This window comes from Falco punctatus (genome assembly GCF_963210335.1).
Source record: "Falco punctatus genome assembly, chromosome: 13".
Lineage (NCBI taxonomy): Eukaryota > Metazoa > Chordata > Aves > Falconiformes > Falconidae > Falco > Falco punctatus.
In genome coordinates, this window is record NC_137593.1 from 26,660,931 (window position 1) to 26,676,210 (window position 15,280).

General features: G+C 45.6%; 1 protein-coding gene and 1 long non-coding RNA gene across 4 annotated transcripts in view; both read left to right on the top strand.

Annotated features, from left to right (window-relative positions):
- LOC308072681 overlaps positions 1–15,280 on the top strand; it is a 279,091-nt gene that overhangs the window by 65,545 nt on the left and 198,266 nt on the right. The window lies entirely within an intron of this gene.
- Positions 1–15,280, top strand: part of NGEF (neuronal guanine nucleotide exchange factor) — a 46,307-nt gene that overhangs the window by 15,223 nt on the left and 15,804 nt on the right. For 2 of the 3 annotated variants that reach the window (XM_080409750.1, XM_080409749.1), the window contains exons 3-5: positions 5,119–5,298; positions 5,402–5,505; positions 10,389–10,663. In XM_080409750.1, coding sequence (XP_080265876.1) covers positions 5,119–5,298; positions 5,402–5,505; positions 10,389–10,663 — 559 coding nt within the window. Of the gene's footprint in view, positions 1–5,118; positions 5,506–10,388; positions 10,664–15,280 lie in introns of all 3 variants that reach the window. The other variant, XM_080409748.1, reaches the window with a different exon arrangement.

Genomic DNA, 15,280 nt, shown 5'->3' on the forward strand with positions numbered 1-15,280 from the left:
CCACTTCTCTTCCACTAAAAAGTCAAAAACCAGGAGTAAATTTTGCACAGACACACTCATTGTCAAAAACACTGCTAAAAACCACACGTGAACAGAGAGAACCTGAATGAACCTGAAGGACGAAAATATCCTTGACTAGGTATAACATTCAAATCTATTACTAACTTCACACTTCACAAATTTAGTTAGCTCAGATTAAAACAGTGCTTGTTACCTCATCTTGTGGCCTTTCTTGGTGTGAAACACCCACTGACTAGAAGGGTTTGGGGAATTTTTGATGAATAAGATCTGCTGGACTGCTTCTTCCCTTTTTAGTTTCTGGAAGAGGAGGTCTAATTTCTAAAAACTGCTATAAGGGAACATTAAAAAAAAGGCATTTCAATGTCATTTGAAAACAAGCTCTTTGTGCAGCTTTATTCTAAGGGTTGCTTTTGAGTTTAGATGCACATAAGAAATCTTAATTCAAGTTATTAATTATTTTTCAAAACTACTACTGCCTGAAATATAAGGCAAGATTAGAAATTCATCCCCCAAACTTAAATGAGATAACTGTAATAAATTATTATAAACTCACATTTTTAATGCAACCATGGACCAGGTCAGCCAACATTTAAAATCATTTCCAACAGCAGCATAATGAAGTTGGGAACAGCCTGCAACCCCATGCACCCCTTCTTTGCAGAACATATGCAGTGTGAAACCCCCTCTCCTTTGCCCATAGAGAGCTAAACCATGGTCATGCTTCAAGTCACCAGAGCATGGCCATCATTAGATGGCCATGAGGATCATTTCCAGTGCCTGTGTGCTTAGGGATCCTAAGAATTCCTGAGCCAAAACAGGGCTTTGCATGACAGAACATTGCATGACTTCTGCCACTAATAGAAGTACAGAGCATGCAGCACTGCTTGTGTGGTGCTGGGGTAGGATTTTTAACTAGTTGCTTTTACATATGTCGTTCTAGTAGTCAGATTCTTTCTTTCCCCCTACAACTAGACAGGGAATTTTAGGATGAAATACAGGGATTTTGGTCAGAAAATGTCAACATGAGATTTTACTGATTTTAATGATACAGGGGAAAGTTTTTTAGGCTCCAGATCAAATTCATTGTTGATATAGTGAGAAAAGAAAACCTCTTCCAAACCAGATTGTTAAGATTAGGTGGAGCAGGAACTTCTGCCTGAGCCTGCAGTTCCACAGCAGTGTAAAGTAATCCAGGGTGGCACTCCATGGTCCTGCCACCCGTCTGCATGTCTGCCACCTCTGCTATGCTGCCACTCGCACTGAGCTCACCCTGTAGTGAGACAATCCAAACACACAAAAAACTAGTTCTAAAAAAAAAGAATTGTTTCCCACCGGTTTAGCTGCCCAAACTTGCTCACCAGGAATGAGATGAGTGTGAGTGCTGGCATAAAAGTGGAGGTAGAAATCTGACTCAGGGAATCATGTGAAAAGTGGAATTGAGCAGCTAGGTCAGCTTAAACTGCACACAAAGTCCTAACAATTGCAGTAGGGAAGAAGAAAGAGGCAGCTATGCTGGAGCTATTCTACTTAGCAGAAACAGTCCAGTATTGACTGACCTAACGTGGTATCTGGTGAATAAGGCATTCATCAGGTTCAGGCACCTTTCCCAGTGACCAGAGAAAGCAGAGCAGCTATGGGAAGAGAGACTGATCCGCCCTGGAACAGGCAGTAACATGTCGGGTGGGAAGGAATGACACAGCTGTGACTCCAACCTGGATCCCCCACACCCAGCATGAACATCCCAGTCACCAGACCACTGTGGCAGAATCAGTTGTTTGCCTGCCTTCATTTTTCATGACAAACTTTGAAAGCTTTCTGTTTTGTCACCAAACAGAAAAGCAGGATTTAGAAAATCCCAACAATTTTTGTAGGACAAAAATATCTCCTTCGCACTAAATGTCATTTTTTACGCCACTCCCAGAGCGCTGGGAACACTCTGTCACCTCATTTGGGAGAAAAAGTATTTCTTGGGCACATGGTTCTGTTTACAGATGTCCTCTGTATGTCAACATGAAGTATGAGAATAAGCCTGGAAAGGAAGAAAGAGCAAAGTTTTTGAAAGAACAAATCACAGTTAAAAAAGAAAAAAAGTTCTAAAGGAAGGAAAAGTAGACTATTAGTCATTGCTACACAGTGGAACAGAACTCTTGAGACACGAAAATACAAGCTGTGGCCTTCCATGGCCACAGGCGGCATTTCACTCTCAGCTGGTGTTCTCACCTCTTCATAGCTTCCAATATTTTTATTCTCATTATTATTTTTAGTGATATTTTCAGGTTTTCATCTCAGAACAAAACTGAAATTATTTTGGAAAATTTGAAGGAAAAAGGAAGACAGGCAGGACAAATTACCAGATAGTTATGGGGTCTGAAAAGATGCTTTCTATTTTTGGATGTTTTTCATACCATGACCCAGACACTTTTTCTAAAAAAAAATTTCAATTTACAACAGATTTAACCCTTGGGAGCAAAGCAATATGAGAGATTAGAAGCTGTTAAACTCTACACTTAAAGTACACTTCTGAAAGATATTTTTTTTTCAGTAGATACACCCAGAAGTTATATTCAGATATATATTCATTCCGGCAGTGTCAGTAAGAACTTATGCACTGATTTCCCTTTGCATACTAGGGAGAACTCCCCACTGCACTCGGCCCTTTCCTTTAGAAAATAGTAAACATCATCCCTGCTTTTCCAGAATTCAAGATAACAAAGAGGCTTCTCTTTTCTAAGAAAGAAGCTTTCTAGCATCTCACCCACTTACTAAAACCCTTGACAATATTCTTGCCCTGGCAGCAAGCTGCCAGAACATGGCATTAGGCAGAGCTTCAAGATAGTCTCTGATGCTTTATCCCTTCTGCAAGGTTCTGGCTGCCCCTTTACTCACCTGTTCCCCCCAGATCCCCTAGTCCCAGTGTTTGGCTGATAACCCGCTTTCATCCCCTATTGATCATCTACCCTATGATGGTCTCCCCCTCTACAGCCCCAGCTCTCAGGCTGTCCTCCTCCTCCTCCTCCTCTCCAAGTGCAGAACAGGCTCCAGCTCTCACCCTCACCCTGATTTTTCCTATCAGTTGTCTGGTTCTTCCAACCCCCCAGTCTGGGGCTGGACCTAGACTGGACTGACAGCCTTCTCTGAGTCCTCAACAACATTTCCAGCTGTTTTTCTCTCCCATTCTGCCTCTTACTGACTTAAGGACTGAGCTCTCCAGTGTGCCAGAACAAGATCTAGTTCACATAAGCTGAAGGAGTTTTTCTGAACGTAGTCATGTGCTGATTGGAAGCTATCATTTAGCAAATACAATATAAAAATTATAAAAAGGAAACCATTTTACACATACAGACTAATACATGGATTTTATGTTGTTGCATAAATTACATTACCTCGTACAGGAAAAAAGATGGTTATTTATGCAACAGGGAGAAAGCAAACATGAGGAATAGCTGAGCATTTTCTGACTGTTAACTCCTCAGTTGCAATGTGGTGCAGATGACGTTTTTTTGCTGAGGGTTACTAACGTGTAGGGAAGAGCTGCACCCAACCTGTCCGCAAGCACTTGAACCGATCCAAGGGTGTAACCGTTCTCTGGAGCTCAAGAGGATTTATCCCTGAGGCGGAAAAACAATTACCTGAACGAAGACAGATATAGATCATTGAGTACTGAGATACTTACTGCCTAAACGAGACAATATATCCTTATGGAAGTAGCGACTCTAAGGAAGGGGAGACGGGGGAAATGATCGAGCGGGTGCAAAGCCCTGCCGGAGGAGAGGAGGATAGCGGTCAATCCTGTGGGGTAATCAGGGGTGCAGTTCCTGGCAGGAGGGATTAGGCTGAGTTTTCCAGTTACATTCCTCCATCTCAGGGTTTCATTCCTGGAGAAGAAATGCACCATATGCACCAGATCTGGAAGCAGTTCAGGAGAGCCCCCCTCTCCCACCCGCTTTTCTCCCTCAAAGCCGGTGCCAGCCGCACATAGGCAGAGAGGTGCAGGGGATGGGGGGCAGCGCTCTGCCCTGGGTCTGAGGGAGGAGAGGTCAGTGCCAGGGCAGGACCCCTCTCCCGCTGTGGGGTGGCAGTGCATGGAGGAGAGGGGCTGGTGCATGGGGTGGGATGGGGTGTGTGGGTGCTTGCAGGGGGAGGGTGCGTTGCTGGGGAGAGAGGGAGGGGATGGAGAAGGGGCTTCCCTGCATCTGAGGAAGGAGCCTCTCTGCAGGAGAGCGGGGGGATGGAGGTAGGGGTGCCTGTGAAGGTGGGGGGGGCCCTGGGGCAGGGATTGCTGCCTTTTGGGGGGGCCCTTGGGGAGGAGAGAGTCAGCCTCCCGACGGAGGAGGGACCTGCATTGGAGCGCTGGAGGGGAGCTGGGGGGCTGAGGAGGTCTCTGCGGGCGGGGATGCTGGAAATGGGGTGGCTGCAGGGGACCGGGGACTCTGACAGGGGAGTGGGGGGAGGAGGGGAGGCTGACACCTGAGGGGGCTGTGGAGGCTTGGAAAGAATTTTGGAAGCACTGAGAGGGTCTGCACGAGGGGCTCCGAGAGGCTGTGGGGGGTACTCAGGGTCAGGTGGGAGCCCTGAAGGCTGAGTTTGGGGGGCTCCAAAGGAGCGGGGGGCTCTCAGGGCGAGGGGGTGGGGAACTCTCACAGGCTTTGAGGGGTCTCGGGGGGGGATTTGGGGAAGGCTGAGGGGGCTCTGCAGGAATTTGGCAGAGTTCTGTGAGGCCTCGGAAGAGATCTGCGAACACGGAGAGGGACTGCACGGGGCTAGGGGGTTCTGAGGGGCTTATGGGAGCCCGAGGGAGGCTCTGAGGGAATTTTGAGGGGTGTCTGTGGGGAAGCCTGAGAGGGCTCTGTGGGGATTTTGGAGGGAAGCCCGAGGGGGTTCTGAGGAGGTTTGGGAAGGCTCTGAGGGGATCTGGGTGGAGAGCCTGATGGGGGGTCTGAGGGGAGGCTCTGACGGGATTTGGGTGGAGAGCCCATGGGGACGCCTGGGGGGGTGCCTGAGGAGAGGCTCTGAGGGGGGGTCGGGGGCTCAGAGGGTCTCGGGGGGCTGCAGGGGCGCCCCGGGGGCGGCTGCAGCTCCCCTCTCCCTCCCGCGCAGGCTGCTGCCTTCCTACCCCCGTTACCGTGGCAACCGCCCGGGCTCCCCCAGCCCCGCGCCGCTGCCGCCGCCGGAGCTGCTCGGCAGCCGCCTGTCGCCGCCGGCCATGGAACTGCTGGCCGCGGCGCTCAGCGCCGCCTGCGCCCTCGACCAGGACGGCTCGGCGGGACAGCCCGGCAGGTGAGCGGGGGCGGGGGGCGAGGGCCGCGAACCCCGGTCGGAGGGGGGCGCCCGGCCGCCGCTGCCCCGCCGCCGCGGCTGAGGGTGCCTCCGCCTCCCACAGGGAGCCCCCCGCGGCCGCTGAGGAGAGCCCCGCGGCCGCCGCCGAGGCGCCGCCCGCCCACCCCATGACGGCCGACTCCTGGAGAAACCTCATCGAGCACATCGGTAAGGAGCCGTCCCCCGCCTCGGGACCCACCCACACCCCCCCGCGGCGGGGGTCCGGCCGTGTGGTCCGGCGGCCGCGCTCTCCCGCAACTTCACCGCGTTTCCCGCTCCCCGCACTGGTGGCAGCACAGCAGCCCCCAGAGGTGCCGCCGCGGCGGGCGCCCCCCCCCGGGCCGGACCCCTCACCACCCCCCCCCCGGGCCGGACCCCTCACCCTCATCCGGACCCCTCACCCCCGGACTCACCCGGGCCAGACTCCTCACCCTAACCCGGGCCAGACCCCTCACCTCCGCCGTCATCTCCGGTCCCCCTAAACCGGCAGCACTTGGCCAATGGACCCCAGATCTAAACCCGAGCGGTACATGGCAGGAGGGAGCCTCAGGCAGGGGCAAGGCGGTTGTTGCGGAAACCCAACTCTCTGTCTTTGCTGGAAAAACGTCTCGCTGTTGGTGTCAAAGATAATAACCATGGCCTTAGCGACGTTGTTTTGTTGTCTTTAAGGGCATCAGGTTTGTACACTGCCTGATAGGAGATTTAATGCTGTCACTGAGCAGCTTTCCATTCATAAATAACGATTACTTATTGTAATTACAAAGCAGGTAATCATTAAGGCTACAGCCAACTTTCTGCTGAAATCTGTTTTTGCATACTCAAAAAGGCTTAAGGCTGAAGTAGTGGGTCAGCTAGCCAGTTGGGCATTATCTGTATGCACCGGGTCAGCTTCTATTTTTAATAGCCACTGGTGTAGCATTTGCAATGGAGGAGCGAGTTATTTTATCACTTGTGGTCTCTTTGTAAAGGCAGAATTGAAGTTATCTGCGTGGCTGTGGAGAAGAGGATGGTTATGGTTTTGCTTTTATGGGTTTTTTTGGTTTTGGTTTTTGGTTTTGTTTTTTTGGGTTTTTTTGTGGGATGTGGAGAGGACCTTCTCAGCTTGTTTCTTGGTTTCCCACATCTAAATTGCGACATTCCGCAGAGAGATTTGGGCAACTGCAAAGTTAAACCCCATCTGGAGACAGGTGTTATGGTGGAAATATGGAAGCCTTATTTTCAAACAGTTCTGTTCAATTTCAGTTGAAACCGCAAGTTACTTGAATATACAGGGCAAGAATGTAGCACTTTGCATGGGAAAATTGGATAGGTAACTGTCAGGAGCAGAAAGGCAAACCTCCCTGGCAGAAATGAGGGGCTTCTCACATTGTCTCTGGGAGAGGAGAACGGCTGCAATTTTGTGTCAGTTTGTGGCAGGCAGGGCTGATTCTTGGAGTGCCTGATGCTACTGGGGCAATGCTGGGGAAAGAGGCTGGTGTGAAAGCAGCAGCCTGCCAGCGTCTGTCAGACAAAACAGCCAAGTTTGGGGCCTTCTGGCGGAAAGCGGTGAACAATTTGCGCAGATGTTGCCAGATATGTTACTTGCTTTTGGCTGTGTAGGTACCAGTCTCCCAAGGCAGATGATGTGTCAATACATTGTCAGTTTGCTGGACTGTGCCGCTAAGAGGCATGATAAAAATACTAAGCCCAGCAGGACTTCATAGCAACCCCGCTGCTGTATTCATATATTTTGTGTGCTGTTTATCAGAGGGAAGCTGTGCGATAGCTCTGCACACATCAGTGTAACTGCAAGTAGGTCTGTTGTACCTTGATGGAGGAGACAGGGTTTCGACAACCAGAGATGCTACACTAAGCCCCAACAGAGAGAGAGGTCATTTCAAATGGCTGAAGCACACTTGCTCCCTTCCCTCCCTCCTGCCTTTGAGTCATTAATGGACTTTTTGCCTGAAACTGGAGCATAGAATTTCAGAAAAAAACTTCTCTGGACCTCCTGAGATTTTACATAGCTTTCAATGTAATAACATTTACTTTAAGAGCACTGTGAACTCTCTAAGGCGAGTATTTCCACAATTAGTAACTAGTTTTTCAATTCCCCTCCCAATTTTTGAGATAGCTGGGAAGGGAGACTGTGACAGCAAAATTAAAAGGAATAAACACAAAGGGAAAAATCTATTATGTACTATACAAACTATGTAAACACCACTTAGGAAGATAAGCTGTAACCACTTAAGTCAACAGGCAACACCAAACCCATGCTCTGACCACACAGTTAACCTTTAGCCCGGTCACAGTAGGGACTGTTGGGACATTAAGCAATGAATGGAGCTTGTACAGGTCTCTGACATTTTGTACTTCTTCCCTTATTAAATGTAAGCATTTCCTAAATCATCCTATCTTCTCAGTCACATCCAACTACTGATCTCAGCTTCTTTCTACACATTGTCAGTTCCCCGATGTATTGCTCTCCTTTCAACACATCAAAACCCTGTTCCTTGATCTTGCATCTATTATGCCACCCATCCTGTGCCATGGCATCTTCTGCTTCATCTAGAGTTTGCTTCTGCATAGCTTCTCTCCCTCTCTCTCCCATCTAAACCTTTACTCTGACCATTTATAAACTCTTCACAAACAGATGGATGGACCTTTTACACCAAGTTAGCCAGGCTATCTTCTACTTGCTAGCACAACCCTCTGTTTCTTCCTACCCTTCTTCTGCATAAACATATACCTGTCTTTTGTCTTTCTTCTGGTATCCCCTTTCTGCTTCCTCCTCATATTGCTGTCTGTGGTAGAGCTTCAGCCAGCCTAACTTGAGCTCCCTCCTTAAAATGAGTTACCTTGCTGTCATTTCTGAATGAGTTCTGGTGGAAGGTGCCTTTAGTCAATCCCATCTCCCTCTGTCCATATTTGCCTTTACGTGCCACTGAAGGCTCCGTAGGTCTTATCTGGTTCGTTGGTCAGACAGGGAACCTGGAAACAAAATCAAGTTTCATTGTATGGATTTTATTTCCTTAAAAGCAAGGGGGAAATTTGTCTTGAGGATCTTTTTTAAAGAGCTACTCTCCTGATCTGCACAAGGGACACTAAGTCCGCCTTACACAAAATATCCTCAGTTGCCTCTGACTTGCAGGGCAGACCCACCAGCACAACATGGCTGTACAGTCAGACACTGCAAGTATTATTATCTTCAATATGAGTAAAATCGATAGATGATGCTTGTTTCCCAGGATGTTTCCCATTGAGCCAAGCAGGGTATTACTTCCCAGCCTGTCCTGCTCTCTGGTGCACAGCTTGGTGAGGCAGAAAGTACCCAGTGCCTGGCCCCACCACAGCCTTCCAGCATAGGCTGAGCTTATAGACTACCACTGAAAGCAGCTCCGATTTAGCTGGCTCTCTGCTCCATTCCTGAAGGAGCTTTCCACCCCACTGCATCCTCAGCACCCTCATTGATGCTGAATAACAGGCAGAAATGCTTAGGAAAGCCATATAAGCCTAGTTGATGCAGAAAGAAATTATGTAAGTAGCAGCATGATGCAAAACTTCAGGGGAAGTCTCCTCTCTTTGGTTATCGTGTAGGAAGCTAACAGAAGACTGTATGGTTTCCTAGGCGCAGCTACCCTTATTGCTATTTTAATCTAGTGCTGAACGTCTTTCCAGGGAGAACAGATAACAGGATACACTTGCAGACTGCAGCAATGCTGTCCTTGTACCTGTGTTTTTCCCCAGCATATTTCTGTTGTAGTTTTAACAGTGACTGGTACAGAGCTCTGTGAAAACTAGCCCAGAGATTTAAGAGGCAGTAACACCTACATTTCTGCACTCCCTAGACAAACTCCTGACCCAGTTGTCTCTCACCTTATTACACATGGAATCTGCTTCTGAGAACCAATATTGTGGAATGCACATGACCAGATAGATTTTAACCCCTAATGATTCAGACAAAATAAATTATGTAGGTTGGTATTTTTTTTAACATCAAGGACTTTTCTCTTTATTAATTTGTTACACTTTGCAATTCAAGTATAAACCAAGGGAGACGATGTAAATTGGACTCCATTTTGAGAGAGGTGAGTGACATGGAGCAGTCTCAAGCTCTCTTGCCTTTTCCTATCTTCTAAATTACATTCTATATTCAAGCAATTAATGTTCTGGGTCCTACAGATGGTTCAGAAAGAGAAATGGCGCTGTTAGAAAGCTCTGGGAGAGAAAAAGGATCTTCTAAAGATGGCTGAGGAATTTCAGGATTCCTACCTTTTTTGTGCTGTCAGTTGAAATCAGGGGTGGGGGCAAATGTGCAATTTCGTCTGCTCCTGAAGTTAGTAACTGAAACTCAGAGAACACCTCCGGTGACTGATGGGCTGCAAGACAGTGTGAATTCAGAACCTTTTCCTTGGTGCTGTGGCATTCAGGTACCTTTCAAACGTTAATTTTGTATATTCGATCATCACAGAAACTGAGAAGGAAAACAGAAGGGTATTAAGCAACATGTCCAAGGCTAACCACGAAGTCAACACCAAAACAAACTCGTAACTGTTGTCCCAATGCTTTACCTGTCCAATGCCTTAACAGCAGCTCAGTGTTTCCTCCTTAGGGATTTTCATGGCCATCAAATTGCTCCTTTAAAGTAGTTTCAATATATGCAGTATTACTTTTGCAGACACACAGTTACACATAACTATCAAGCTATAAAACTTGTAATATAATAACATTGCAGAGAAAATCAAGGTTTAAAAGAAACATTTAAAATGACTGGCAAATGACAAACTGCTTCTTTTATGTCTGATTGATCATATATTCATCTGACTGTGTTACTAAATGTTTTGCGAGAACAGGTTGTTGACAACACTTTGGATTTAGAAATGGCCTTCCATTTATAGTTCCCACTTCTGGCTGAAGTAGGGATGCCGTAATTGGCTTTTTTGCTCAGCACAGAAGGGATCTCTCTCACCACTGCTGAGGTGAACTAATGCAAAACAAACATCCTTTCCCACGATATATTTCTAGTCTTTTGTTCAGCTGTAACCTGTCAGACGTGTTATGTTGTCTCCTAGGGCTCTTGTATCAGGAATATCGAGATAAATCCACACGCCAGGAGATTGAAACCAGACGACTGCAGGATTCACAGACAGACCCTGAGGAGAGCTCACCCAGCGAGGAAACCCCATCTGAAGCAGAACCTACAAGTACAACCGAAAGCAAAGCTCCACCACAAATCAGTTTGCTGAGGAACTCCAACTCTAGGTTCAACCTGTGGCAGGACCTTCCTGAGATCCGGAGCAGTGGGGTCCTCAGCATCCTCCAGCCAGATGAGATCAAGCTGCAGGAGGTAACAGGGGAAGGTGGAGTTTTTCTTAACTGGGTTGCTGCTTAAAAGATTGAGAGTGAATTAAGTCAAATGATCAAGATTTAAAAATTAAAAGCTTCATAGCAGTCACAGACAAGCCTTGCCCAGCTGAGTACTTTCCTGTGTTGCACTGGTTAGCACCATTCACTCACGTTTTTGAAACTACAGACGTTGTTCTATATGCTATTGCTTCTGGACATTTCTGTAGCAAAAGCAAACTTTTCCCTTTTCTGATTAGGCATTAGGAGCAATTTACAAAGGAAGAGGGAAAATGAAGAGGTTCTTGCAAAAGAGCTTTTGCTTCCCAGTGCACACTAATCCTCTTCCGAAGTTACTAGCAGGATACACACTTTCCACCAGAAATCTTAGAAGAATTCAACCGTTAACTGTAAACTCTTTTAAATATGATGGAAATAATAGAACGGGAAGAGGAGAAGATTGATAAACTCCCTTATTTTTAAGTGTTGTTACTTGGAGTCATGCAAAACAGTACAAAAATAATGACAGGTATATTTGTATTTTAGCTATACAGTGCGGTGACATCACTGTTTAAGAGTCATACGCTGTTGATTTATAGAGCTGCATCAGACAGTGAAAGGAGCAGGTGGGGGTGCTGCCGCAATTAATGAAACATCAGTCACACAACATTTTGCAACTGGTTGCTATTTTGGATAGCATGAGGAGCCTGAGTGCTCTTTGTCAATGCATAGCACCGCATTCATAGCCAGCAGTAGAGATGAACGAGCCTTGTTTAGTGTGTGGTGTGTGTTGTAATACGAGTGATGAGCCTTCAAAGGCTCGATCCTGTAAGTACTGCTATACTTCTGTGCCAGAATTGCTTCTGGCAAGACCATTGTGGCAGTGTACCTGTTCAGCCCTGGCTCATGAGATTGTACCCAAAGTGCTGAAGAACATCTCAGGGTGTGAGCAGGTCCCTCTAAGTTTACTCGGATTTGCACAATCAATATTTATGAATCCCTTGTGTATGCAGTGCCGCTGCAGTCCTGGCCAAGGCTGTAACTTCACTGTTAACACTGGAAAGGCTCATCCTGTGACCTGCAGGGGTGTGATGGGCAGGGCTGTGTTACTACACCCTTAATGGAAGGGACTGGTGTTTATACAGAGCAGCTTGGGCTGCCAAGCACAGGCTGTTAGTGTGTCAGGGTTATAACTGAAGGTGACTAAAAGGATTTGTTGCTTTTCCATGTTCTTCTTCTGCACTGGTTATTTCCATATCAGATTTGTTCTGTTTACCTGGCAAAAAACATTGCTTCTAACTGCCAGCATTACAAACACAATCTGGCATCTGAACAAGTACAAGGTTTTCTTTTTCTTTCTGCTTCACAATGAAGAGTCTTTTACAGAAACATTTGCTTAAAAGTTTGCAGTGTGGATTTCTGAACTTGCCATTTCTGTTGAGTTACATTCATCACCTGTAGGTGTTTTAAGGAAAAAAAAATCTCTGTGCTGCAAAACCCCAATATCATGTGCTGAATTTTCTTCGCTGTGCTTAAGTAACGGGAGAAATAAAGCAGATGGAGATGGGACAGTGCTGCCTTAAAGAAGTGCTGTACTTTCCCCTGATGTTAGTTTATTAGAACTGAAATTTTCTTCCTGTTTGTTCTGGGATTAGCACAGTAAGAGATTATAAAATTGCTCAAAGCCAGAAAGCTGTGAAATTGGCTGAGCACTGAATAGATCGAGTGAAGAATTTGCTTTCTGAAGAGTGTCAAAGATGGAAAACAAGGAGGGCTGGAGGAATTAGTGAGGCAATTAAGGAGATGATGTTAAATTCAGCCTTGCTATAAGCAAGCACTGCTTGCTCCTGCAGTGCTAGAAACTGTGCTCATGTTGGATATGAACTGAGACTGAGACCTGTACATGAGGGCTTGATTAAGTGAATGTAAAGTGTTCAGCTTCACGAGGGAGAACTGGAGGAATTCACCTGAAGTACAGGGCAGCAGAAATTCTGGGGTAAATGTCTTAAGGACAAAAGCATACCCTTGTGACCCATTTTGTCTTCAAAGCTGTGGTAAACACGAGGACTAGAAGAGCCTGCAGCTCTTCAGCCAGGAAAGGTAGAACAAGAGTATTATTTAGACGACAGGAAGGAATACTGCTATACAAATGGAAAGGAAGTTGAAGCAAACCCTCCTGTTCACAGTTGAGGAAGGGAACATCACCACAGCTGTGATGGAGCAGTTCTTAAAGTCAGAGAAATGTTTTTCACCTGCAGTAATCTGCAAAATGGAAGAGATGAGAATAAGAAGAGGAATGTGGTCTTCGTTATTATCGATGATGGAAAAGGACTAAGCAGGTTATCAGTACAAGATAAAAAACAAGACATGGGTGTTTTTTCAAGCATCAAAACAGCAGATCGACTGGAAGAACAATGAATGCTTGAAAAGTGTCATGAAAGGCAATTTGTCATTGTCCCCATTGGAACAAATGAGCCAGAAAATGGAGTTTCAGGGAAAAAAAAACAAACTACAACAAAAAAAGAAGCCCAAACCCACATGCACCATGCAGCAATTTCAGCAAAAAGGTGTTGCAGCACGGCCCATTAGCTCCAGGAACTCAAACAGAATTCAGACAGAGATGGCCTCTGCCACACCAGCTTTTTTCATCTGAAGTGACTGTGAGAGTAGCAAGATGTAAAACAAGAACTGGAAGTGTCACATAAAATGTGGTGCAAATGCAGAAAAAGAAAGAACAAAAGAAAAATCAAAAGACATGTTACAGACCACAGAGGTGAGGGAAATACAGAAATTACATGTTACTGGAATAATTTTCAGAAATCACTTAAGTCATTGATAGGGTCGTTTTAAATTATCCGGACATCTGTTGAGCATTAAACATAGCAAAACATGAATTGACAAGGGCTTTCTTTTAACTACCTAGAAAACGTAATGATGCAATAAGAACAAGCCAAAAGAAATGATTTTGGGGCTCTGACATGGAGTCAACATGGAGGAAATGCTGGGCAACATGTATGTAGCAGGACAAACAAGTGACTAGAGGGAAAACACACTCCCAGTATTATATGCAATTTAGCTTAAAACAAATTCTGTCACCAAGATACTAGTCTCTGAAGAGATAGTGAACCAGAGATTAGAAGAAACAATATTTAATCAGTGAAACTTCTTTCAGCATGAAACTTAAATTAGATATTGGTATGGCATTTTTGTGGAATGGCTCCAGTTTATTCTTCTTTCTCTGTTCAGTTCTCTACCTTTCAGTTTGTCCTTGTTTTATTTACTGTATAGTTTCTTCATTTTGTCCTTTTCTGCTTGCTGACTCTATTGATTTTCCTACACCATGCTCATCTTCTGTGTTTTATGAGATTCTGAGCTGAGCAGAACTCACCCCAAACTATTCACTAATAAAAATAGTTTACAAAGTAATCTCAAACTTTGAACATTTTTGCAGAGATGTACGAGCTTTGATAAAAGTTTTTGCCAGGGATTATTTGGATTCAGGTCACTTTGGTGTTAGAAAAAGGGGCAGAGACAGACTAATCTGCACCATGTGTCATGGTTTGAATTCAGAACAGAGAGCTGCTGCTCTGAAAATATTCTTTGCTCAAACAAAAGAGGGACTTTAACCTGCTTGTGCTTACTGGTGGCACTTGCTGTGGAAGAGCATGTTTGACAGTCAGGCAGCCTTTCTCTGTTGTTCCCTTTTCACAAAATGTCCAGAAAATATTTAATTTCATTTCCTTTTTTGAGCAAACATTAGATCTCAGACCTCCAGAGAGCTCTCGTGCTGGACTTCCCACACTTCTAGCAGGTGACTGTCAGACTGACCCTGTGAAGGCAACCAGGTCTGAGAGCTGGTCACAGCCAATGCTATGGCATTGGATCGGAGAAGATCCCCCTCCTAGACCAGACCAGAATTCTCCCTTCATACCTGGTGGTTTATATGAAGAGCAGGGCCATTGAGAACAGGTATTTCCAATCTATACAATAAAACACCATGTTGTCCCAGTAGGAATTTACCCTGTAGGATTACTTACTCTTGGCTTCAGTGACACTTAATTTTTTTCCTTTTTTTTATCTTCTGTATTTCCTTCTTCCTTAGGTTTCACTTTTCCTTTCTCAGTCTCTCTGCCAAAACACAAGCAATGAAAACAATTAGTATAGCTTTTACGTGACTGTGAGATTTCATTAAGTTAATGACCCAGAAGACCAACAGTGTTGGTCATGTTTCTAAGAGAGAGTTTCAGACTATTTGTAGACTCAGGAAGATAGTATTACATCAATTGAGACCAGAAGCTTGTGCTCTTTCTTTCTAGTGACAGCGTAGAGCTAGCAAAGTTCAGTTATTCCTCAGAGATCTTGTCGTTGCATTGCATGGTTGGATGTTTGGTGCCAGTTTAAGAGGTTTGCAGATCATACTTACCCAAAAGGAAACAGCAGTGTGGGCTGCTTGGAGTAGGTACTTTGGGTCTGCAGAGGACCAGCTGCATCTCAAAAGTAAGTTAAGAAACTTGTGCCTCGCACATGCTGTGAACACTTCCAGAAGCTTGTCCCAATCAATGGAGATATTCTTTACTTTCCTAGCATCTCCTTTAAATCAAAACTCTGTGCATTGATATTT